We start from the raw sequence: 26179 nt of genomic DNA, 5'->3' as shown, positions 1-26179 counted from the left end.
AGGCTTAAATCACCCTAAGACATCAGCACATCTCGCATGTTGCTGGGCCAGTTTCAAGGCAGGTACTGAGGGAGGGGTTTGGATGCAACAGCCTTTATAGGGATTTCTGAGAGGGAGGAGTCACTTGTTCGGGGGGGTGGGCCAGCTCGTACAGCACCACTCAGCCCCACTGCCCAGCCTTCTCCCCATAACCTTTGATGCCCTGACTAATTAGGAAACCATCAACCTCTGCCTTAAATACACCCAAAGACTTGGCCTCCACAGCCTGTGGCAACAATTTCTACAGATTTACCGCCCTCCAGCTGAAGAAATTCCTCTGCATCTCTTCTAAGCAGGCACCCTTCAATCCTGAAGTTGTGCCCTCTTGTCCTGGACTCTCCCACCATGGGGAACACCCTTTCCATATCTACCCTGTCCACGCTTTTTAACATTCGAAGTGTTTGAATGAGATTCCCCCCTCATTCCAATGATTACATGCCAAGAGCTGCCAAATGATCCTTTCATTCCCATAATCTTCCTTGTGAACCTCCTCTGAACTCTCTCCAAAATCAGCACATCCTTTCTTAAATGAGGAGTCTAAAACTGCCCACAATACTCCAAGTGAGATCTCACCAGTGCTTCATAAAGCCTCAACATCACATCCCTGCCCTTATGTTCTATTCCTAATGAAGTGAATGCCAGCATTGCAATCGTCTTCTTGATGACCCATTGCACCTGCAAACCAACCTTTGGCAATTCATGCACTAGCCCACCCTGGTTCCTCTGCACAACCAAAGGGTGCAACCTCAGAAGTCTGAATTGCAGGTGAGGAATCCCCACAAGCACCACAAACAAATTTCCCTTCTTAACAGCCTGCAGCTGTGATATTCAGCAAACAAAGCAAAATGCAAGACAGTTGAGATTTGAAGAGTTCATTTCAGGTTCATGATCTTCCATTAGAGATGCTCCGATAATCAAGCTTTGCTTTAAGACTCATGGAAAATTCTATGGAATAGGTTCATCTTTCCTTGTTGCCACCCATATAAAAAGCAGAAACAGGCCCTTCAGCCAACTTGACTGGGCCTACCAAGTTGTTTGCCTGAGATACCTGCACTTAGCTCTAACCTTTACCTATCTTTGTAACTACCCAAATGTCTTTTGATATCAAATCCGACCAAATTTATTTTAACAATCAAGTTCAACCATGGTTTGCAATAGACTATCCGAGCGTTGGCGCCAGAACATGTTAAAGGTGGGCATTAGTGAGTTAGAGGGGGCCTCGTTCAGCGGGGATGGGGGGTGCTGGCAGGGACCTACCCGTCATTAACACAATCTGCCCCTCCACCTTGGGACACTGGGGCAAACCCTTTATTGCCCCTAGGTTGACGCACACTAGTGACGTGGCCGGGGGCAGATGGAAAGTTGCTAGCGGGCATCAACCCTCTGACGCTGACGCGGGAGGGAGTGGGGCGGGCCTGGCAGCCAGGGATGGCCGCGACCATGGGGGGGAGTGGGGAGGCAATGTCTGCAGATGCTCCCCCTTGGCATTGACCCTGGACTGCCCCTTGTGATAGGAATCAAGATGCGTGAGCGAGCTGAGGGCTTCCTGATCATGTCAGAGGATAGGCTCGGGTTGCTGATAGGTCGGACTGAAGGATGTGTGGCTACAGGAGTGCAGGGGGTGAATCCATGGACACTCAATGATTCTGAGGGGAACTCTTTTGCTTCTCTATCTCTGACTGTAAGAGGCACTGGGCAATTTTTTGCTGATGGTAAATCTTTGAGATCAGTGGATTAGAACTCATTTGCCTAGAGTTGCATTCAGGCTTTATATCTGCTCTACTGTAACCACACTTGCACCCCTGTACATTTAACCCTAGGGTCATATGAACCAATATTGGATGAAATCTTTGAACATCCAGGGACCTGCACAGTCCAGTTGAGTGGCAAGCACTTGGAGACCCACGTGCACTGGGGTACGCCGGGCCGGCAGGGGACGCTGCGGGCCGCGGGCGCGGCTCCGTGACGAGCGCAGGCTTCTGGAAGGTTCGGCCGCTGGGTTTCGGGCCGCGGTCATGGGTCGGAGCCGGAGCAGGTCCCCGCGGAGGGGTGAGTGCGGGGGTCGAGGAGGGAGAGCGACACGGAGGGGCGGGAGGCTCCGTTCGGCGCTGCGGTGCCGGCCCACCACTTCCCCGCAAGCGGCCCCGGCCCGCACCACCTTGCCCGCCCCCGGGTCCCCCCGGCCCCTCTCCCCCACAACCGCAGCTCCCCGGGAACCGCACCTTCTCCTCTCTTCCCCCCCCCCATCCCGAACCCTCTACTCCTGACCCCTACCCCAGACCCTCTCTCCCTCCTTCCCTTCACCAGACTCTCTCTCCCTCTCCTCCCCCTTCCCCCACACCTTGGCCCCTCTCCTTCTCCCCTTCCCCCACACCTTGGCCCCTCTCCTTCTCCCCCTCCCCCACACCTTGGCCCCTCTCCTTCTCCCCCTTCCCCCACACCTTGGCCCCTCTCCTTCTCCCCCCTTCCCCACACCTTGGCCCCTCTCCTTCTCCCCCTCCCCCACACCTTGGCCCCTCTCCTTCTCCCCCCTTCCCCACACCTTGGCCCCTCTCCTTCTCCCCCTCCCCCACACCTTGGCCCCTCTCCTTCTCCCCCTTCCCCCACACCTTGGCCCCTCTCCTTCTCCCCCCTTCCCCACACCTTGGCCCCTCTCCTTCTCCCCCTCCCCCACACCTTGGCCCCTCTCCTTCCCTCACTCCTTGGCCCCTCTCCTTCTCCCCCTTCCCCCACACCTTGGCCCCTCTCCTTCCCCAGCACACCCCCCATGACCCCCCACCCCAGACCTGCCCCTTCTCAATGCCTTCCCTTGGACCCTCCCCTACCTCAGCCCCTCTCCTGCTTCACCCTCCTCCCACTGCTTGATGCCCACTCCCCCCCTCCGTCCTGCTCTTTGAAGAACTCCAGGAGGAATGTCCTGAGGTTGAATGAGTATATTAGCCACTGCCATCATCCTTTGCGCAAGCAATTTTTTCGGGCTACTTGATGCCACACTAGATTAAATGCGGCCTTAATGTGAAAGGCTGTCACCCTCACTTCACCTCTGGAGCTCAGCTGTGTGGTCCATGTTTAGGCCAATGTTGAGATGAGGTCTGCACCTGAGTGGTCAGGGCAAAACCCAAGGTGGGCATTGATGAACAAATATTTTTGAGACTATAAAATAAAAACTCAAAAATGCTGTAGAAGCTCAACAGGTCAAACAGTGTCCTTTATGTAACAAAGGTAGAAATACAGAACTAACGTTTCAGGCTTGAGCCCTTCGTGAAGGTCTGAGAAAAAGCCGGCAGGTGTCGAACAAAAAGGGGAAAGGGTGGCAAAGGCAAGAGATGATGGGTGGAGAAAGGAGGGAGGGGACAGCAGCAACAAGGGGAAGAAGGGATGGCTGGGTGGATAAGGGGGAAGGGAGGGGAAAACTGGAAAGACAGGAAAAAAACTAAGAGCAAGTTTAACAGAAAGCAGAGAAATCAACGTTCATGCCATTTCCCAGAAGGAAATAAGGTGCTGTTCATCCAATCTGTGGGTGGTTAGGGCAGGATGGTGCAAAAGGCCATGGATAGACATGTGAGTCTGGGAGTGCGACTCAGAATGAAAATGGTTGACTCCTGGGAAGTTGCTGTAGTTGCGGGCGGAGATGGGGTGCTGAGCGAAGTGATCTTCCAGAATGCGGCTGGTCTCTGATGTTGAGAACGTCATAAAGGGAGCACCAGATGCAGTAAATGAGTCCTGCGGATTTACGTGAAATATTGCTTCACTTAAAAGGCCTGTTTGGGGCCCCAACCTTGGTGAGGGAGGAATTGTGGGAACAAGTGTTGCACTTCCTGAGGCCACAGGGGAAGGTGCTGGTAGTGGGGGGTGGAATAGGTGGGGAGGGATGAGTACAAGAGGGAATCATGGAGGGAACTGTCTCTACGAAAGGCCGAGAAGGGAGGAGAAGGAAAAAAATGTGTCTGGTAGTGGGGTTCAGTAAGTGCTGGATAATGTGTTGGATGCGGAGGCTAGTAGGGTGGTCGGTGAGGATGAGGATATGTTTGTTGTGACTTGAAGCAGAGGGGGGCCAGAGCAAATGAGCGGGAAATGGAGGAGATGCAGTTGAGAGCTGAGTTGATGGTGGTGGAGGGGAAGCCACGTTTGTGGAAGAATCAGACATTTTGGAAGATCTGATCTGGATGACCATCTTGGGAACGGATGTGGCAGAAACGGAGAAATTGAGAGAAGGGGATAGAATCCTTGCATGGGGACAGGGTTTTAGGAAGTGTAGTCAAGGCAGTTGTGGGAGTTAGAGGGTTTGTAGTATATGTTGGTGGAAAGCTTGTCTCCCGAGATGGAGACAGAGATCCTGGAAGGGGAGAGTATTATCGGAGATGGACTAGGTGAGTTTGAGATCAGGGTGGAAGTCAGCCACGAAGTGGATGAAGTTGACAAGCTCATTGCAGGTGTATGAGGCAACCCTGATGTAGTTGTCAATATACCAGAGGAAGAATTGCCTGTATAGGCTTGTAGCATGATTGCTCCAGAAAACCCACAGACAGGCGTAGCTAGGATCCACTGTGATGAAGTGCTGCTTTCCATCAGTTTCCTGATGATTAAGAGTAGTGTAATTGGGTGGTAACTAACCAGTTTGCATTTGTTCTGAGTCTTGTGTGCATAACGTATCTGGGCATTTTGCCAGATAGCTGGGTAGATGCCAGTGTTTCAATCGCTCTGGACCAGCATGTCTCGAGTTAGGCTAGTTCCAGAGCCAAACCTTAAGCTCTACAGCCTTCATGGTTCTTGATATTAGGAGTGAAGACTTTTCTGTGATGTTGGAGATTGATGAAACCAAAATTAATAATCCACTTTGTACTTGTGCCTGAGCTTGGTTAATGTTGCAGCTCTATAAAACTATGGTTGGACCACACTTGGAATATTAGGTTCAATTTTGGTTGCATCTTTACAGGAAGAATGTGGAAGCTTTAGAGAGAGTACAGAGAAGATTTACCAGGATGTTGCCTAGATTGGAGAATGGATCTTATGAGGCAAGGTTAGCAATGCTAAGGTTTTTCTTCGGAGAGAAGGAGGAGGTGACTTAATAGAGAGATCTATAAGATAACGAGATGCATAGATGGGTGGACAACCAACACCTTTTTCTTGGGGCTAGAATAGCAAACATCAGAGGACAAGGCAAGTGGAGGAAAGTTTAGAGAGACATCAGTGGTAAGTTATTTTTACACAGGGAGTAGGGGATGCCTGGAATGCAATCGGAAGGCTGGTACAATAGGGAAATTTAGTTGGCTCTCAGAGTAATGCACATATGCAAGAAAAACAGGTTACGTGTGAGGTAGGGAAGGTTTAAATTGTTGAGTAGGTTTCTATAGGTTGGAACAGCATCATGGGCAGAATGACCTGTATTTTGTAATTCTTTAGCCTTGTCTGTAACCCTAACATACATGAAATGCTACCTTTGAGTGTAATTATGTTCAGCTACTTTTTCCATTATCTGTTTAATAGTCCACTCCTATTCTCACATGTTGCAGCAGATTGGAGAGATTCGATATTATCTGTTGTGATGATATCAAGTCTATGTTGCAGCTTCACCAGGTTGACACCTCAAGATTAAGAACTGACGGATAGTAAAAGCGAGAAAAAAAGGGACTATTTGAAGAAAGGAAATTGTTTAAATTCTTTAATTGAATGGTTAACTGATAGAATACTAGATTTGATCTGTATTTGTTCATTACTGTAAATGGTTGAAATACTTTACAAACAATATATGATTGTGTTGCTTGGGCATTTGATCTGTAATGCAGTGAGTCTTGAAGAATGCCTACTGAGCAAGACTGATCACCTGGCTGTACTTCTACTCCTTGTGCACAAACAGAGACCGAGGACCACAACACCAGGAATGAAGATGGTGAAAGTATGGTGGAGGAGCGTCTGGAGGACTGCTTTAAATCAGCGGACTTGACCATATTCAAGAACTTGTCCTTGGACTTGAGTGAATTTGCAACATGTATCACCAACTTCGTCAAGTCTTTTGTGGTCAATTGTGTTCCCATGCATACATACTGTGAATTCCCCAGCCAGAAGCCTTGGATGAATCAGAGATACGCAACCTGCTGAGGACGATTTCAAGTGCATTTAAGGCCAGGGATCCAGATCTATACAAGGTCCAAGTATGACCTTCGGAAGGCTATCTCTGCAACAAAGTGGCAATCCCGGAGGAAGCTAGAGACAGATACATGCCAGCTATGGCAGGGAGTGCATGCCATTACAGCCGACAAAACAAGGGCGAACACCATAGATGGCTGCAATGCTTGATTATCCAATGAACTAAGCACCTTCTATGCCCGCTTTGAGGAGAACCCAACAGTGCCTACGAGAATCCGTGCAAAGGCTGAGGACCCTGGGATATCTGCCTCTGAGGCTGATGCCAGAGCATCATTCAAGAGGGTGAACTCCCACAAGGCATCAGGCCCTGACAGTGTATCTGGCAGGGTACTGAAAATCTGTGCCAACCAGTGTTCATGGATATTTTCAATATCCTGCTTCAAAGGGCATCCCGGTGTTCAAGAAGAGCAGAGGGAGCGGTCTCAACGACTATCGCTCAACATCTACTGAGATGAAATGCATTGAGAAGTTGGTCATGTCCAGACTTTAACACATATCTAACCCACTTCAATTTGCCATTTGTCACAATCGCTCCACAGCAGACATAGTATCACTGGCTCTCAGCTCAGAATCACTTCGAAAGCAACAACTCATACATATGGCTGCTCTTCATCGACTATAGCTCCATTATTCCCTCAGTACTAGTCAACAAGCTCCAAACCCTCATCAGAAGAACACAGTCAGTATGAATTGAAAATGTGTCCTCCTCACTGACTGTCAACACAGGCTTACCTCAAAAATGCATGCTTAGCCCACTGCTCTACTCACTATACACCCATGACTGTGTGGCCAGGCACAATACCAATGCCATCTACAAAATTGTCAGTGACCCCACAGTTGTTGGCAGAATCACAAACAGCAATGAGGAAGCGTACAAGAGGAAGATGGATCAGCTCTTGAGTGGTGTCACGCAAACAACCCTGTTCTCAATGTTAGCAAATAAGGAGATGATTGTGGACATCAGGAGGAAGTCAGGAGAACTCAGACCAATCCTCATGGAGGACTCAGTAGTGGAGAGGGTCAAGAACTTCAAATTCCTGGATCTGCCCCAAGGATCTGTCCTGGGGCCTGCATGTTGATGCAATCACGAAGAAAGCTCACCAGTGGCTATACTTTGAGGTGTTTGAGGAGATTCGGTATGTCACTGAAGACTCTCAAAAACTTCTACAAATGTACCGTGGAGAGCATTCTGTCTGATTGCATCACTGCCTGGTATGAAGGTGCCAACATTCAGGACTTGAATAAATTCCAGAGGGTTGTTAACTTGCCCTGTGATATCACGGGCATCACACTCCATTCCATGGAGGAAATCTACTTGAGGTGGTGTTTTAAGAAAGCAGCCTCTATCCTCAAGGACTCCCACCACCCAGGCCATACACTCTTCACTCTGTTTCCATTGGGAAAAGGGTGCAGGAGACTGAAGACGAGTGCTCAACGGCATATGGATGGTTTCTTCCTCGCTGCCACTAGATTCCTGAATGATCATTGAACCAAAGACACTACCTTACTTTGACTTTTCGTGCACTTTATTTATTTTTGTCAGGTGGTTTATATGAATGTTTGCACTGTTACGCTGCTACACAACAACAGATTTTGTGACTTGTTCATGACAATAAATTCTGAATCTGAAGAGCAGGCCTAGCTTTTACCTTCACTAATCTCTTGTCCCTGCCTTGGCCTATCAGCTGAAATGAGTTAAACAAGAAAGTCACCAGATGTTGGGATTGTAGAGGAGGAATGCACAAAGGTACTGGAGAAATCACCAGGATCTTTATAAAATAAAGGGTAACCAATGTTTTGAGCCTGAGCCCTACATCCATTATCTGCTGACTGTCTTGGTGGTAGGTTTTCACACTTCAGACTCGGACATTCCAATATTGTAACCCCCCCCCCACTTTGCAAATTTATAGTCTTGAATTCATCCAAATATCTTCTGATTTGGACTACAGCATTTCCCCCAACACTCCCTGTTCCTGTCCTTCTGAACCTCTTTGAAATTTCTCATCTTTGCGTTCAAATTTTTCAGCCCTCTGTAACCGCCTATGACTCTACAATCTCTGCATTTCAAACTGAATTTCGTCCTTCACTTTGTATACCTCCTTGTTCCTCATCCCCCCCCCACCCCCTAAAATCCAGGCTTATGGGTTGCCTGAAACTTACCTCTGACTTAAGGTTTTCATCTGCTGACTTTGTGTTACCTTATCTGACAACTCTCCTTCGAAACACCTTTCTGTACAGTAATTCTGCAGTGGCTATTTCCTATCTGTGAAAACATAATTTGCTGTATTGTTAATGTTTGAAAAATGTAGTCTTTGACCATGGAGCCTGAAATATATTTATTTATGGTTACTGTGATCTTGGAGCCATCCATTATCCGTTGTTGATTACTGCATTTATGACACTGATGGTTCTGTTATTACATTTTGATAATTATTGAAACTAAAGACAAGTATATTGGAAAGTTGTGCAGTTTTTTCTTAACAATTGGCTTAAAATTCAGAGTGTGATTAGTATACAGAACAATTCATTAGTGTGAAGCAGTTTTGTGTGTGTGGTTTGAGAACACATTGTAAGGTCAGCATGTGCTTCTGACTCCCTGAAGGCATTTTTAAATAGCATCTTCCCACAGCTCCACTTGCAAATTGCACCCAGTGTTGCCAACGGATTACTTCAAGGTTTGTGTAATTTTGGCAGTTGATACTGGAGTTCATCCACCAGATTCACAGATTTCTATGATCTTTTATGGAAAATTGGTCATTTAGATTTCTTCAAGGCAAGAAAATTAACCATTTTTTTTATTTTTGGCATTGTGGTTGTGTGATATTTATGGATTTGTAATTTTTTTTATCCTTGAACCTAGAACGCCGTCGGTCAAGGTCAACATCAAGAGAAAGAGAAAGGGCTAGGCGACGGGAACGATCCAGATCACGAGAGCGGGATAGAGAGCGCAGGAGGAGTCGTTCAAGATCACCTCACAGAAGACGGTCAAGGTCTGTTTTGAATTTGTTAGATATTTCGAACATTTTGGTTTTCTGTTATTTTTCTCTCGTACATTGGGAAAGATTAAGCAGTGTTGTTGCAGGATGCATGTAAATTGCTGAATAATAATTTTGTTCTGCTTTCTTGTGTACTACAGGTCCCCACGAAGGCATAGGTCAAGTTCAGCATCTCCTTCAAGGCAGAAAGATCAGGAAACAAAAGAACATGAGATTTCAGGTAATTGAATGGAAAACCATAAATCTGCACATGTCAACCTTTGGTTCATTTTCCCAGGTACAATCTTCATTGATTGTACCTGATTCTGGTTCATTGATCCAGGTATGTTGTCCTGCAGTTTCATTTGTCTTACTGCAAGTAGTGAGTTTGTCATATCCATCGATTAGCTGGGCCAGTGGTGAAAAAAGTGTGAGTTCTTTTTGTTTGCAAGATAAATATTTTTTTAAGTTATTATGTAGTAATGTCTAATGTGGAGGGAAACTGGATGATTTATTTTAAAAATTGAGAGCTTTGAGAGGGAAGTCAAAGACAAAGGTACCCTCCCTGCCTCCTCTCAATTAGACGATTTAAGATACAATTGGATAAATCACCTCCCATGAGCTCTAATCTTTCGGCCTTGATGAAATTCATGAAACAAAATCAATGGTTTCATCCTCATTGTTGAAAAATTCAATTAAATTAGATGGATCTATCTTCAACAAAACTCTATCATTTATCTTTAATTAATCCCTGTCTCTGTGAAAATGAACAGCTGTATACCTATGGAAAATATCACATAAAGAATAAATATGACACTTTTGTAAAGGTCTGGCAGCCACACCTGGACCACATAGGGGCCCAGATACAGTAGTAAAAAAGGAACAAAAAAAGGGTATAAAAGTTATATATATGAAAACTTAGTTTCCCCATCTGTATTCTATATATTTAAAATATATGTAAGCTCATGATGATGAATGGATCTGTATGTATTAAAGGGAGGGAGGGACTGTTTTGTTCTTGTTTGTGAGAAAATTTTTTAATATATTGTATATTTAAAATGTTACTAAGTATATTTGGGAAAAAAAAATTTTAAATAATCCCAGTCTCTCCAAATTCAGATTAATCCAATCCCTCAGATCTCTACCACAGATACTAGATGTATCAACCCGTAATTACTTGCATATCACATATCTCTGTGGCCTGGGAAAGTATAATAATTTCTGACGGAGACCCAGCAGTCTCCTCCATAGATTGTAACAGCATAGAAAATGCCTTCTCTAAGTTGCATCTCATCATGGCCTGGGTGTTTAACTATCCTGAAGTCCACTGAGGCATATAATTGCTTCCTCCTTTTAAATAGAAACATTCTAGAATTCTTCCATCTCTCCGCAAACATAAATACAGGTAAGTATTCATTTAAGACCTTGCCTTCATCCACTCCTTTCACACACACATTACCACTTTGGTAATACACCCTTCTCTTTCCCCTTGCTCCTATCCTGCATATAAAATGCACTGGGATCCCCCATAATCTTGCTCACCAATGCAATTTTCTGCCCCTTCCCTATCCTCATTTATAACTCCCTGCAAATAATACTTCTTGGGCCTCTGCTGTTTCAGCCTTTTCTACCTGCTGCAAGATGTGTTTTTAAAACCCAATCCAGATATTCTTTCATATTTTTGCCTTATTCTGTCTTGTATTGAAATCAGCTTTCTCCAATTCGGGTCCTCAATTTCTGGTGCATCTGTGTCCACCAGAACAACCTTGGTGATAACAGTGTATTCATTGAAAATTTCTAACACAATTATTTTTATATTTAGAAGCAGATATGGAGGGGAAAACAGAAGAAGAGATTGAAATGTTAAAAATGATGGGATTTGGTGCTTTTGATACTTCAAAGGTAAGTACAGATAGTTACTTGGCATTTTTTGGATTCAGTTTAAAATAAAATGAATCTTTTTGATGCTACCTGGATCTGGTCCTGCTGAACATGACACTGTCTCTGCAGAGTAATTCCACTGACAATTATAAATTCCCAAATAATTTTGAGTGAATCGTGAGAAAGAACTTGAGGAATGTTATGAGGAAATAACATTAATGACCAGAATTTAATAGTACAAAAGGGCAAACCTCCAGGAAGACATGGTTCCCATTGCAGGGTCTTAAAGGAAATGAGTGACATTGTCACAGTTCCTGATTATATTTCATTACAATTTCTCAGTCACAGAACCATTCCTTTCAGTTGGAAAATTGTCCACGTGAAAAGTCAGAGAGGAGCATCAGGAAATCATAGGCTACTAACACCTGTTGTAAGGAAATTAGTCAAGTCCATAATTAAGAATGGAGTTATAAATTTTCAGTTCTTCATAGAAAGATGGCATAGATTTTAAAGGATACATAATGCATGAGTCTTGTGTAAAGGTTAAAACCTTGTGTTTTTACTTCTTAGTTAATTTTATGACCATCCCTGTAAGAAAAATTTGTTTGCAGTGTTACCATAGTTACTATGACTTCATATGTTAAAATACCTGGGCGTACGCAGAGCTTGCTTTCATCTTTCATTTTTCAAAGAACCATAGAGAGGAGGTATAAGCATCGAAATACTTTTCTTTGAATTCATCTTATTTCGTCTTGATCATTTCTTATCGCTTTATATCGTGATGTCTTTAAATTTAGCCGAATGCTTTGTTTATCCATCATTATAAAAATCTTGATGCGAAGTTATGCAAAATGTTTATATCAACGAATTAAAGCTATTTACAGCTGCATCTACAGAGTTTTTTTATTGGATTAATAAGATAGTAATTCAGAATATTGTCACTTATGTTTCAGTGAAGATGACATGTTTTGAAATTAGGAAATACAAGAGATTGGAAAGTGTCATTTACATCTTGATCAAATCTTTTGAAGAGATAAATAGTGGACAATGGCTATGGATCTTATTTCAGTGGAGAGATAGTGTTTGATAAATATTTGCCATATAATACTACTACTGTAAATATTGAAAGCAGTTGACAATGGCCCTTGCAATTTGGCATGGCCATTAATGTCCAGATCTCCCCCCCGCCCCCCCAAGATACATTTGAGATCTAAAGATAGTGTATTTTGCTTTTAAATGGCAAACAACAGGAAATTGTGGATGTCCAAGGGAACTCAAGGATCACAATGTTGTTGATAGGGTCAAAAAGTAATCGAAGGCTAATAGTACAAATGCAAGTCTTTCGATAAGGACTGGGTGTGGAGTATGGGGCTCATGGGATGAAAAATATCCATTGGACTAGACAATAATGTGAACAATTCTGGACACCACACATATGAAGGATACATTGGCATTGGAAGGAATATTGTATAGAATGATGCAAAGCCTGCAGGGACTCTCCATCTCAGTGATGACATGATGCTCTGAATCCCCTCCTGCTAAATGGTGCGTACATATTTAACACTTGAGACCTCAACAATGAAGACGCTGTTTACATCCGGTACCGCACGGATGGCAGTCTCTTCAATCTGAGGCGCCTGCAAGCTCACACCAAGACACAAGAGAAACTTGTCCGTGAACTACTCTTTGCAGACGATGCCGCTTTAGTTGCCCATTCAGAGCCAGCTCTTCAGCGCTTGACGTCCTGCTTTGCGGAAACTGCCAAAATGTTTGGCCTGGAAGTCAGCCTGAAGAAAACTGAGGTCCTCCATCAGCCAGCTCCCCACCATGACTACCAGCCCCCCCGACATCTCCATCGGGCACACAAAACTCAAAACGGTCAACCAGTTTACCTATCTCGGCTGCACCATTTCATCAGATGCAAGGATCGATAATGAGATAGACAACAGACTCGCCAAGGCAAATAGCGCCTTTGGAAGACTAAACAAAAGAGTCTGGAAAAACAACCAACTGAAAAACCTCACAAAGATAAGCGTATACAGAGCCGTTGTCATACCCACACTCCTGTTCGGCTCCGAATCATGGGTCCTCTACCGGCATCACCTACGGCTCCTAGAACGCTTCCACCAGCGTTGTCTCCGCTCCATCCTCAACATCCATTGGAGCGCTTTCATCCCTAACGTCGAAGTACTCGAGATGGCAGAGGTCGACAGCATCGAGTCCACGCTGCTGAAGATCCAGCTGCGCTGGGTGGGTCACGTCTCCAGAATGGAGGACCATCGCCTTCCCAAGATCGTGTTATATGGCGAGCTCTCCACTGGCCACCGTGACAGAGGTGCACCAAAGAAAAGGTACAAGGACTGCCTAAAGAAATCTCTTGGTGCCTGCCACATTGACCACCGCCAGTGGGCTGATATCGCCTCAAACCGTGCATCTTGGCGCCTCACAGTTTGGCGGGCAGCAACCTCCTTTGAAGAAGACCGCAGAGCCCACCTCACTAACAAAAGGCAAAGGAGGAAAAACCCAACACCCAACCCCCACCAACTAATTTTCCCTTGCAACCGTGTCTGCCTGTCCCGCATCGGACTTGTCAGCCACAAACGAGCCTGCAGCTGACGTGGACTTTTACCCCTTCCATAAATCTTCGTCCGCGAAGCCAAGCCAAAGAAAAAAAAAATTTAACACTTTGGAACATGGCAATATAAAAAGTGTTAAATGAAAGTTGCTGCTATTCGTTTTGTGATTTTTTTTTTTACAAATGCTACACATTGGATTTGTGTGACTAATTAAAAACTTTGGTCTTCCAGAGGAATAACAGTTAAGCTGTTACAACATTGCTATTTAATTTAATTTGAATATTCCGTGCAGAATATCCAGGTTCAATGTAGCTGTAGAGATTTTCTACATTGAAATAATGACTGCACTCCATAATACTTATTAACTGTAAAAACACTTTAAAACGTGAAGATATGACAGTAACTAGACAAATTCAAGTTCATTCTTTAGGATTAATGCTTTTGATTGCCTTTCCTTGAATTGTACCAGAATTATGGATCTTTTGATATTAGATGAAATAACATTCAAGATACTTTGTAATCCCAGTGGTGTCTCATGAACTATCGACATTGCGAGAATGATTGACATATGGATTATGATTATTTGTGCCAAAGGAGTCAAGTGCATGTAGATCAAGGTCCCAATATTTCTCGTGCCTTTATGAAAATAGTGAATTTTTTTAGAACTATGAAAGAAATGGAAGGAAATGTATTTTGTCCCTTGAATCTGCTCTGGCTTGTATTGAGAACCTGATGCACTTCACTATCTGATCTACTAATCTGAAGTACGTAGACTCAGTATTTCCTTAAAAATGTGGAACATTTGTGGCTTTCTTAGATAGAGAATTCCAAGAATTCACCACCCTTTAAATAAAAATATTTATTTCCATCTTGGTCTTAAATAGTCAAACTGTACTCTGAGGCTTTGCTGTATTTCTTCGTTCTTCAGCCTCGGGGAATAGCATCTCATCCTTTCAAAATCTTGCATCTCTCAATACTCTCATCTCATTCAGAGACTACAGGCCCATTTTACTTGGACTGTTGGCAAAGTTCCCCCTTCCCAAGAAATAATTCCAGCAAATTTCTATGTGTATCAACTCCCAAGGCAATTTTATCCTTAGTTTCAAAAACAAAACTATAAATTGCACCCCAGGTGTATTTTCACCAGGTCCATGTGCAATTAGAGTCAGGTTATCTAATTTTATATTGCAATCTATTTGCAATAAAGATCTTACCATTTGCTTTCTTAATTGGTTGGTTTACCTGAATGTTTACCTTCTACCTTTTATTAAATGTATCTAGATATAGTAATGCATATGGGTAATACCAATATATCTTGGTGTTAATTTGTCTTTTCTTACTACCAAAGTGAATGTTACTTTCACATACTTGTACATTTCCATTCCAACATTCCTTTTGACTATTGTCCAGTGAAAGGTGAATTTAGTTAGTCATTATACACAGGAGTCTAATTGTGTGTAGATATTTTCCTTTACTTCTTATCACCTTGTCTGCTTTGTCATACTTTGTGACCTCTATGGCAATATTCTTGGTCAGGAATAATGTATCAAGATTTAAATTGCATGTGTGTTTTGAGTGTGATACATAAATAGGCTCTGTTCACCCTTTAAAAAAACTGATTAAGTCAACTTTAAAAATCTTAGAACTATATAAGCACATAAACAGACACTGTCCCAGGTTGTTCATCTTAGCTAGTTCCATTTCCCTGGGTTTGGCTTATGACCCTCCAAACCTTTCTTTGAAGTATCTGTCTAATTATCTGTTAAATGTCACATGTACCTACCACTACAGTCTCCTCTGGCAGCTTGTTCCATATACCCACCATCCTCTGAGTGAAAAGGTTATCCCTTGGGATCCTCTCACTCTAAACCAGTGGCCTAGTTTTTGACTCCCCTGTCATGGGAAAAGACTGATGTTGTCTACAGTGCCCTTCATGATTTGATACACCACTGCTAAGTCAGGACATTCATAACCTGAATGTCCTCTCTATAAAGTCATCTTGGAGATTGGAAATCAGAATAAGATTCCAGAGTTGTGAAACAAGGAAATCTGCAGATTTTGTGATTGTAGTAAATACACAAAAGTGCTCGTGAGATGCAGCAGGTCAGCACTTTTCTGATTATATAATTTATTAATTATGAGGCCAGCCATCTCTCCTTCCCCCCCCCCCCCCCCAATAGAAAACTGTGTAATACGGTGTGGTTATTTCAGGCCATTAGTGCAGTCATTCCTCAAGGTGGAACCCTAGGTCAAACCCTCTTTGCGGTTGCCAGTGACCTTCCTTCCATCAGATCAGATGTAGAGATGAATGCTGATAACTCCACAATGTTTCATTCCATTTGCAACTCTTTGGCAGATGCCTGCTTGCAGCAAGCTTTACACAGTATGCAAACATAGCTGATAAGTGACAAAGGACATTTGCATAGCCAAGTGTGGGTCAGTGATCATCCTGCTTGGTTTGAATACTATGACTACAAGACGGATCAGAGGTAGGGTATCCTATGGCAAAAGACTCCTCCTACTGCCCTCTAACCTTTCCACCATCGTTAAGGTGCATCTCTGGTGCATGATGAAATGTTCTCCCCTATTCAGAATTAATGTAGCTTCAAAATCACAAGCTTGACACTGCAGGACTAAGCTTCTTGGTCTCATGATATCCAATCCGCCACTCTTAGTGTTAATTCCCTCCATTAGTGGTGCACCATTGCTGCAGTGTGTACCATGCTCTCCTGTCATTGGCTGAGGCTATTTTTGACAGTACCTCCCAAACCTGAACCTTCTCTCCAGAGAAAATGCATAAGATTAATACCCATAGCGTTCCCCTGCAAGATATCCTGATTTGGAAATTACTACCATTCCTCATGACCACTCAGTTTAAACCTTGAAGCTCAGAACCTGAAAGCATTGTGGGAATGACTGCAGTGATTTAAGAAAGTGGTTCATCACCGCCTTTCAGAAGTTAGTGATGACCACGTCCCAATTAAGTAGGTCTAAAAATCTGGTTTGGTCCTGGTTTTCTGGATTCTTGGGCAGTACTTTAAAAATTAAAATTTAAAGAGGAATAGAGATGAACAAGTACATTTTGATAGTTTATTCATGAGGAAATCCAGCATGCTTCATTTACAAAATGAGCAATTTAAAAAAAAATAAAGTCAACAGTTGACAAAAATGTAAGCATAAAATTTTTTCACTGCAAAAAGTGTAATGCTTGAAATTGTTTAAAATGAACATTGTAAAGTAAAAATACTGTATACAAATATAAAGTATATTTTTTTAAAAAGTGTGGTCACTTATTGCTACTATGCATCTGCAGCACTTATGCATGCACACAAAAGCCCGCTAAATTTAAAGTTTGAGAGTTTTTGAAAAGCTTGATTCTCAGGTGGTCTGGATTTCTGGCATTGAGATTTTTGAACTTCTACTGTAAAAAGAATTGTAATTATTACCAAAACGTTTTACAATCTAAGTTGTAGCTCAAAAGTATTGCACACCTATAACCCAAATTCTTAACAGATTAAATAATAACCTTAAATTGCAACAGGAGTAGTTATCGTACGTTATTTGCAGGCACCATTTTTCAGAATGGATTTCCCCAAGTTTGTCATGCAGCAGGCAGCCACTGGTATTCTTCATGGGTAAACTTGGACAATACAACTCAAAATAAAAATTGCCTCAGGGCTCTGTCTCCATTTTAAAAAAGACTTTCAAATGCTGCATACTATTGTTTATTTTTCCTTTCTTCAAACCAGCTATACTGGCCCAGTGGTCCGTGACTGCGAGACTCTAAAGTAAAATCTGGAAATGCATGAAAAACTCAGCAGGTAAGGCAGTATCTGTGGAAAGAGAAACAGAGTTAATGTTTCAAGTTTCTCAGACTTCCAGCACCTGAAGTTGTTTAATTCTCCTTTCTGGAGAGATGCTTGTTGGCACGGGTTGAGCTGGACTTGAATTGGAAGAATCTTGCACTCACGACGCCATCCATTGAAATCGCAAGGTATGTTGCAGGCTCTCTGATTTGTGTTCTGATTTTTGTCTTTCAGGGAAAGAAAATGGATGGTTCTGTTAATGCTTATGCTGTTAACGTACAACAGAAAAGAAAATATCGGTGAGTGTGCAGAAAAATAGCATTAATTTTTTCAATTTTACCATCACCGTTATAATCTACAGTGAATATTACTCAGAACTTTATGCCCAAATTGGTTCGTTTTCAATAGAATTGGCATGTCATTTTCATTCTTAATAGCTTTAATTTTTCTTTTCCCCACACAGGCAGTACATGAACAGAAAAGGTGGATTTAACAGACCTCTGGATTTCATTGCCTAACTTGGGCTTGGAGTGCCTGATTGTGTCAAGTGAAGTTCTTCACACTGCGATCAGATCAACAGCAGTTGCTCCTCGCCTTGTGCTATAACTTCCAAGCAGAATCTGTAGGATGTATATCAGAGTAAAACACCGGAAGTAGGCACAGTTTTAGTGCTTGACATTTAAGTTTTGACAAGGTGTTGGAAGTACTCTGCAAATTCATCAATATGAAAATTAAAAGTTTTAATTTTTGGAGTCTGCAACTTTAGCATTGATCGGTTTGTTCTTGAAATGCAGGTTTTTTTTAAATTTGAGATTTCTAACATTATGTTTTGTCAATATTATTGTGTTGAAGATGTAAAATTCCCACCTTAAGAGGAAATGAATCTCATGCAGGACATCTGTTTGATTTGGTGAACTTAGTGTTGCTTAAACAAATGTAAATTGTGGGCATGGATAACTCTGGTTCTAGTGGGTTTAAAGGTATAGCCACATTTATAGCTGTAGCTAATTGTGTTCCACATCTCCATTACCAGATGAGAGTTCCTTCTTTATCTACTTTTACAGTGGTTTGGATCAATAGCACGCTTCCTAGAATTTGAGTTTAATACTCAATAGTTTATTTGAAGTGCTGATGCCAGATTTGCCTTGAATTTAACTGACACATTTTTGATATCTCATCGTGACCCACTAAATATGCAGTCCAGGTTTTACATGTCCAATATTCTAATTTGTGGCATAATAGATGACAATATTAATGAATGCAGTACCAAAATAGAAACTTTTCTCTCTCCTGAACTGAATCCAATTCTGTGCTTGTATTAAGATGTGTTGTGTGCAGATTTCAATATAATTCAATGTTTTGGGGGTATGTACCATTCATTAGCTTGAGGGGTATAATATTAACACCTTTAAAATAATACAATTTAAATAAAACATTTTTGAAAAGTAATAATATGAAGATTTGGTAATCTATATAACTCTTGCCTTTATTCCTACTACCTTCTTGCATTTAACATTGTTACAGATGCCAATAGAGAGTTCCACACATATGTAATTTCCCACCCTCTCCTGGGTTATCTATGCAATTTGTCGAGTCATGAGATGGTTGGCAGCTGTATGTGATGCAGAAAGGAAAGAGAAATAAATCCAGATAAACATCAGACAGGTTTGAGATTCAAAATGTATTCTGTGTTATATGTCCAGTGTTTTAAGCATGCTGTGCTTAGCTGTCAGGTCTCTTAAAGTTGATTACAAAGTTAAACTATGCTTCTAGCAAAGTACCACCTCATAAGAATGGGCTATGATTTTAACTTGTGTCATCTTAACTTTCATTAAGACCACATTGTAGCAACCCACAAGTATTTTGAGGCTCAGTGTATGTTAACTGTTGATCTCCTGATTTGCTTTCCCTGAAAAAGCAATATCAGAAGTTCCGATTTAGTACATTCTCTACAATTAACACCATGTGGCACAGAACTATTTTATAGTGGCCAGGGTATTAGCAAGAATTGTTTGCAGTTGCAGTTACAAATTCAAAATATTCTGTTTTGGAGTCATTTTATTTATTTATTTTTTGTTCATTGGATAAAACCTTCGAAGCTAATCAGTTTGGGAGTGATAAAAGGACTGAGTAGGTTTTCAGGTATCAAGGGTGACATTCCAGAATTTTACCTTGATCAGTGAAGAGTGAAACTTTTAACCTTGTTCAGATCTTATCCAGCAAAATACTTTTATTGTATCTTAAAACATTTAGTTCCAATTGAAGAGAAACTTCCAATGAGCATGAGCTCCAGTAGCTCATCGCCAAGTGAATCATAAAACTGGTTGCACCAGTGTGCACCTTTGGAAAAAGATGACGTTTGTTTTTGAATTCACTATTTTACATCAATCAGGTACCAGCCCCTTGTTGTTTTAGTGCATTGTTCCTAAGGTCAGTTTTTTTTATAAACAGAATATCATTAAAAGTTAAACATGAACAAAATATGAACTGGGTAGCGGGGGTTATTATTATAGATTTGGTCAAACTTTAGTTTGAGTTTTCATTTTGGACCAATGTGTATTATGCAGGGGTAAATGTCCATATTTCCTCATTGTTTGTGATTCCTGCCACTCCTCCTTTCTTGAAGCCAATGAAACTGCTGAGATTTGTATTGTAATGTCTGTCTCAAAGTCCCAAGTGAACTTCAGATTTCTGTAAAAGTAAACTTTCTAAACCCAGATTTCATATGGAAGTCCCTTTGCAGGCTTGTATTTTTGTTATTATAGTGGATAGCCATGTTCAGTTGTTAATAAAAACTTTTATGATTGTGAGCATGTGTTGAAATTTGTAAAAAAAAAGTTGAATCATTACTGGAGTTGGTTTCCTTTGAACCCCCAGTAAATGCAGATTTAGTTAACACAGGATGCATTTTAAATTTAAAATAAACACAATGCTGGTGCTGGAGAAACTCAGCAAGTCAAACAGTATTCAGTGTACTTTATTTAGCAAAGAACCTGAAATATTGGTTATGCTTCTTTATTTTTGCTATATAAAGTACACTACTTGACCTGCTGAGTTTTTCTAGCATTGTGTATTTACTTAAACCATGGTGTCTGCAGACTTTTGTGTTTTACTTTTTACATTTTAAGTTTAAGAGACTTTGAACTAACTAGATTCTCTTTCACCAAGAAGCGCAGTTGAAACTGGGAATTTATTGTTAGGTGCTGACCCCTGCTGTTGGGAATTTGAGGTACTCATACCTTGAATGAGCTATAACTACACTTAAACTCTTTGGCAGAAGTAAAACCATTGTTACTTCAGCATAACATCAGAAACTTGCAGGGCGAACAAAGGAGAGGTTTAAGCAGCTTTCATGTGGCCAGAATAGCCGACTGTAAAGCCGCCTATTCTACCCCAATGCGGCTGTCGGGTGGTCACCTGAAAGTGGAGAACCCGGCCAGGAGGAGCACTTGCCTCCTCCTGTAGGTATATTCTCTGGCTCAGAGAATCCCCCGTTGCACACTGAAAGCAGCAGTGGGACTACGGCCACAGTCTACTGGAGCCAGCGTTCGCTCGGACGTGGCTCCTTCAACCGGCATGTTCAGGAGACAGAAAGGCATCTTCTCCGCGGCCACCTGAACGTCCCAGCTGCACTCCCCCAGCCGCGTCTGCCGGCGCATTATCTGGGTCCGAGCACCTGAAAGCGGTTTGAGAGGGCTATGGGCCAAACACAGGAAAATGGGAGTAGCTCGGGTAGGTAACAGCCAGCAGGGATGAATTGGGCTTAAAGATCTGTTTCTGTGTTGTGACTTTAATAAACCTAGTGAGCCTGCCACAGAACTGTGTGATATTCAAGGGAGCACAGGAACTGGGTCCAGAGACTTCAAAGGGAGTGCAGAGATCTTGGCCACAATCTGAAAGGCAGTAATCAATAGGAAGCGGGGGCGGGTCCCTGTGCTCTTGTTTTTAAAAAATCTCGAGCGGTCAAGGTAACGTGATCGAGGACAGACAGCATCAAGGACCAATGAAAGGAAGTGTTGGGAACTCAATGTTTTCAGATAACCACATTCAATAATCTCAGATAATCTTTCCTGTTCATGTTTGAACTCAGCATTTCTGATGGAAGATCATCCATTGGTATCATTAACCGACTTTTACTTTCTTGAATGATGCTACCTGATGTGTTGAGTATTTCCAGCAACAACATGTTCGGCATTTCAAAATTACAGCGTTTGTGTTTTTCTCTCAATTGCCCTCATTCATCTTTTTTTCAAATTACATGCAGATCAGACATGGTTAACAAGTATAACAAGCAAGACTTCCTCTCTTAGCCCAAAAACCAATATGTCATCTGAACAGACCAAATATGGGGAATTTTTTCATCTGGCAGTTCATATTTACAGATGTTGCCTGGGGATCTACCTGTCTTGAGGCTCCCAATACCACAAACAATTTAACAAACCCATGGACCACAGGTAGGGAAACATTCTGATACAAAAAAATATCTTCCTATCTCTGCCTACAACAGGCAATCCCTTATTCAAGCTCTTTCCCCACCGCCGCCCCCCCCCCCCCCCCCACCATCCCTGTTCTAGTTTCCCAGCAAGATGGGAGGAAGGGAGGTCATCCCATTGGAATCTTAAACGTTTCAGTGAGATCACCTCGTCTAAACTGAGTGCAGGGCCTTCCTACTCAAGGAAGCTGATGGGAGGTATGAAATCATGAGAGGCATTCATAACGTGTAGAGTTAGAAGCTTTTTCTCCAGGGCAAGAGCACTGCACACTTGATGGTGTATTAAGGGTGAAGGGGACGGAAGTTTAAGGGAAATGTACAAGCTAAATATTTTACAGAATGGTAGGTGCCTGGAATGGGCTGCCAGGAATAGTGGCGGAAGCAGATACAATCGTAGCATTTAGGAGGTTTCCAAAATCGAGATAGACATGAATTTCAGAATTTGTCATGAACATGTCACAAAATTCATTGTTTTATGGCAGTGTTATTGTGCATTACAGGTGCAAAATTTCTATAAATTACATTTCTGTAAATATGCCATTTAAATTTGTTCAAAAGAAGAGGAAAAGTCAGGTAGTGTGTGTGGTTCATTGTCAATTCAGAAATCCGATGGCAGAGGGGAAGAAGCTGTTTTTATGCCTTTGGGTGTTTGTCTTCAGGCTTTTCTCTCTCTCTTTTGGTAGCTTGGTTTCCTAGGTGGTGAGGGTCCTTGATGATGGAAGCTGCTTTCTTGAGGCACCACCTCTTGTAGATGTCCTTAATGGAGTGAAGACCAATGCCCATGATGGGGCTGGCCCATTTCACAACTCTGCACCAGTTTCCTGGCCTGAATATGAAGAGGATGATGGGTGGATAATATCAGATGCAAGCAGCAGAATTTCATTTTGATTTGAAAAACGTGTTTGGCACAAACACATGGGCCAAAGGTTCTGTACTTCAAAGTTAAATTTATTGTCAGAAAGCATACATGAGATCATATTATAACCTTTGCTGAACTCTTCTATGAATAACCTCTTGGGCTACAACTTCATCTCAGGAATTAAGTCTGATTTCAGATTTATTGTCAGTACATTCATGATAATGCGTACAACCCTGAGATGTTTTTCCTGCTGTCAAGGCAGATTTACCACTTATTGGCCTTGCAAAAAAAAACTCAACACACATGTAAACAAATGACTGCAATACAGGGAGAAAAAAAATCAAAAAGTTGCATAAATAAGGGTCTTAAATGAGTGTGAGTTTGTCCTTGAGAAGTCTGATGGTAGAGGGGTAACGGCTGTTCCTGAACCTGGTGGTGCGAGTCTTCTGGCATTACCCGATGGGAGCAGAAAGAACAGAGTATGTGTCTATTGATGTGGATCCTTGATGATTGCTGCTACTCTCTGACGGTAGTCCTCCCTCTTGATGGTGGGGAGGGTTTTGCCTGTGATGTTCTGGGCCGAGTCCACTGCCTTTTACACGGCCTTTAAGCTCGGGAGTATTGGCATCCCCATACCAGCAATGCCTTCATTGAGGAAATTAAAACTATATGCGATGTTTTAGCTGTAGTCTTACCTGCTTCCTGTAATATATGAAAATTTCCCCATTTTAAGGAGGGAAAGGATAATTTTGTTTTGGGGGATTCCATGCGAAGACATTTGTGTTCAATGCGTGCAAAATGACACTGGAAAGCAGCAAACCCTTCCAGGGCTTCTCTGCGCATGTGCCATTTAAATATACATCATGTAACTCCTCATTGGATAAAAGCTGCATTACATCATTAAGAACGGCCTATTGGAAATCGGTTACATGAAGTCAGAGGGCTGGACGTACAACCGTGGGTCTCACTAACGGACAGGTGAATTGGCCAATCATGCTTAGAGTAGAAGGCGGACAGCTGGCTGGATCCAAACTGACCAATAGGAAACGGGGGCGGGTCCCTGTGCTCTTGTTTTTAAAAAATCTCGAGCGGTCAAGGTAACGTGATCGAGGACAGACAGCATCAAGGACCAATGAAAAGTAAGTGGAGGCGGTGCGACAGTGGGATCGGGCCAATGGCCGACCTGGGAAGGAGGGCCGTGGGTCCGGTCAGGGTGCGCGGCCGCTGCGCCTTTATTTCCCCGGGCAGGTAAACACGGGCGGTTGGCAGTGGCCGGACGACGAGCGCACCGGGAGAGGTCGAAGGCTTGCGGCTGATCGCGCTCTCTCTATCGACCCCTCATCTCGCACAATGACGGCCGTGCAGCTCATCAACATCGAGCGGCTGATAGAGGCCGCGCGCTACTTGGAGCGGCGGGAGCGAGGTAAACAATCCCGGGCCCAGGCGGGGGCAGGGAGGCCGGGCCGGGGAGACGGGGGTGACGGAAAAGAATAGGAGGAATCGGGAGGAACTGGAGAGACGGAAGGGAATAGGAGACGCGGGGGGGTGGGGGGGAGAGAATCGGGTTGACGAAAGAGTCTCGGGAGGCGGAGGGGTCGGGTCGCAAGGGATCGGGGAGGGAGACGGAAGAGAATGGGGGGACGGGAGAAAATCGGCCGGGGGGGGTGGGTCGAGAGAGGATCGGGAAAGAATCGGGAGAATTGGAGGCGGGGGATCGGAAGACGGGATGGGGGTCGGGAGAGAGGTGGTGAGGAAGGGGAATGTGATGGGGAAAATGGAGGGTTGGGGAGAGACTAGAGGGACGGGGGTTGGGGGGGAGAGAGACTAGAGGGACGGGGGTTGGGGGGGAGAGAGACTAGAGGGACGGGGGATGGGGGGAGAGAGACTAGAGGGACGGGGGGTTGGGGGGAGAGAGACTAGAGGGGCGGGGGATTGGGGGGAGAGAGACTAGAGGGACGGGGGTTGGGGGAGAGAGACTAGAGGGACAGGGGATGGGGGGAGAGAGACTAGAGGGTTGGGGGGAGAGAGACTAGAGGGGTGGGGGGAGAGAGACTAGAGGGACGGGGGGTTGGGGGGAGAGAGACTAGAGGGGCGGGGGATTGGGGGGAGAGAGACTAGAGGGACGGGGGTTGGGGGGAGAGAGACTAGAGGGACAGGGGATGGGGGGAGAGAGACTAGAGGGACGGGGGGTTGGGGGGAGAGAGACTAGAGGGGCGGGGGATTGGGGGGAGAGAGACTAGAGGGACGGGGGTTGGGGGGAGAGAGACTAGGGGGATGGGGGGAGAGAGACTAGGGGGACGGGGGGTTGGGGGGAGAGAGACTAGAGGGACGGGGGTTGGGGGGAGAGAGACTAGAGGGACGGGGGATGGGGGGAGAGGGGCGGGGGATTGGGGGGAGAGAGACTAGAGGGGCGGGGGATTGGGGGGAGAGAGACTAGAGGGACGGGGGTTGGGGGGAGAGAGACTAGAGGGACGGGGGATGTGGGGAGAGAGACTAGAGGGACGGGGGGTTGGGGGGAGAGAGACTAGAGGGGCGGGGGGTTGGGGGGAGAGAGACTAGAGGGGCGGGGGTTGGGGGCAGAGAGACTAGAGGGACAGGGGGTTGGGGAGAGAGACTAGAGGGACGGGGGGTTGGGGGGAGAGAGACTAGAAGGACGGGGGATGGGGGGTGAGAGACTAGAGGGACGGGAGATGGGGGGAGAGAGACTAGAGGGACGGGGGGTTGGGGGGAGAGAGACTAGAGGGATGGGGGGTTGGGGGGAAAGAGACTAGAAGGACGGGGGGTTGGGGGAGAGAGACTAGAGGGACGGGGGGTTGGAGGGAGAGAGACTAGAGGGACGGGGGATGGGGGGAGAGAGACTAGAGGGACGGGAGATGGGGGGAGAGGGACTAGAGGGACGGGGGGTTGGGGAGGAGAGAGACTAGAGGGACGGGGGGTTGGGGAGAGAGACTAGAGGGACGGGGGGTTAGGGGGAGAGAGACTAGAGGGACGGGGGGTTGGGGGGAGAGAGACTAGAGGGACGGGGGGTTGGGGGGATAGAGACTAGAGGGGCGGGGGTTGGGGGGAGAGAGACTAGAGGGGTGGGGGGAGAGAGAGACTAGAGGGGTGGGGGGGAGAGAGACTAGAGGGGCGGGGGGTGGGGGGAGAGAGACTAGAGGGGCGGGGGATGGGGGAGAGAGACTAGAGGGACGGGGGGTTGGGGGGAGAGAGACTAGAGGGACGGGGGGTTGGGGGGAAAGAGACTAGAAGGACGGGGGGTTGGGGGAGAGAGACTAGAGGGACGGGGGTTGGAGGGAGAGAGACTAGAGGGATGGGGGGAGAGAGACTAGAGGGACGGGAGATGGGGGGAGAGAGACTAGAGGGACGGGGGGTTGGGGAGGAGAGAGACTAGAGGGACGGGGGGT

At 44.4% G+C, this 26179-nt stretch overlaps 2 protein-coding genes across 2 annotated transcripts in view; both read left to right on the top strand.

Annotated features, from left to right (window-relative positions):
- Window positions 1-1972: 1972 nt before the first annotated feature.
- Window positions 1973-20234, top strand: snrnp27 (small nuclear ribonucleoprotein 27 (U4/U6.U5)). The gene is made up of 6 exons (XM_069917721.1): window positions 1973-2088; window positions 9047-9176; window positions 9323-9402; window positions 10984-11063; window positions 17659-17723; window positions 17888-20234. Exons 1-6 carry the CDS (start codon window positions 2055-2057, stop codon window positions 17940-17942), a joined length of 444 nt encoding a protein of 147 aa, XP_069773822.1. The 5' UTR covers window positions 1973-2054; the 3' UTR covers window positions 17943-20234.
- A 3644-nt stretch (window positions 20235-23878) lies between these two features.
- mxd1 (MAX dimerization protein 1) overlaps window positions 23879-26179 on the top strand; it is a 34479-nt gene continuing 32178 nt past the window's right edge. Inside the window, exon 1 of the mRNA XM_069917720.1 lies at window positions 23879-24198. Within this exon, the coding sequence (XP_069773821.1) occupies window positions 24126-24198 (73 nt within the window). The 5' untranslated portion in view covers window positions 23879-24125. The remainder of the gene's footprint in view (window positions 24199-26179) is intronic.

Source organism: Narcine bancroftii, chromosome 2 (assembly GCF_036971445.1).
Source record: "Narcine bancroftii isolate sNarBan1 chromosome 2, sNarBan1.hap1, whole genome shotgun sequence".
NCBI classification, from domain to species: domain Eukaryota; kingdom Metazoa; phylum Chordata; class Chondrichthyes; order Torpediniformes; family Narcinidae; genus Narcine; species Narcine bancroftii.
This window is presented reverse-complemented; position numbering and strand designations above follow the sequence as displayed.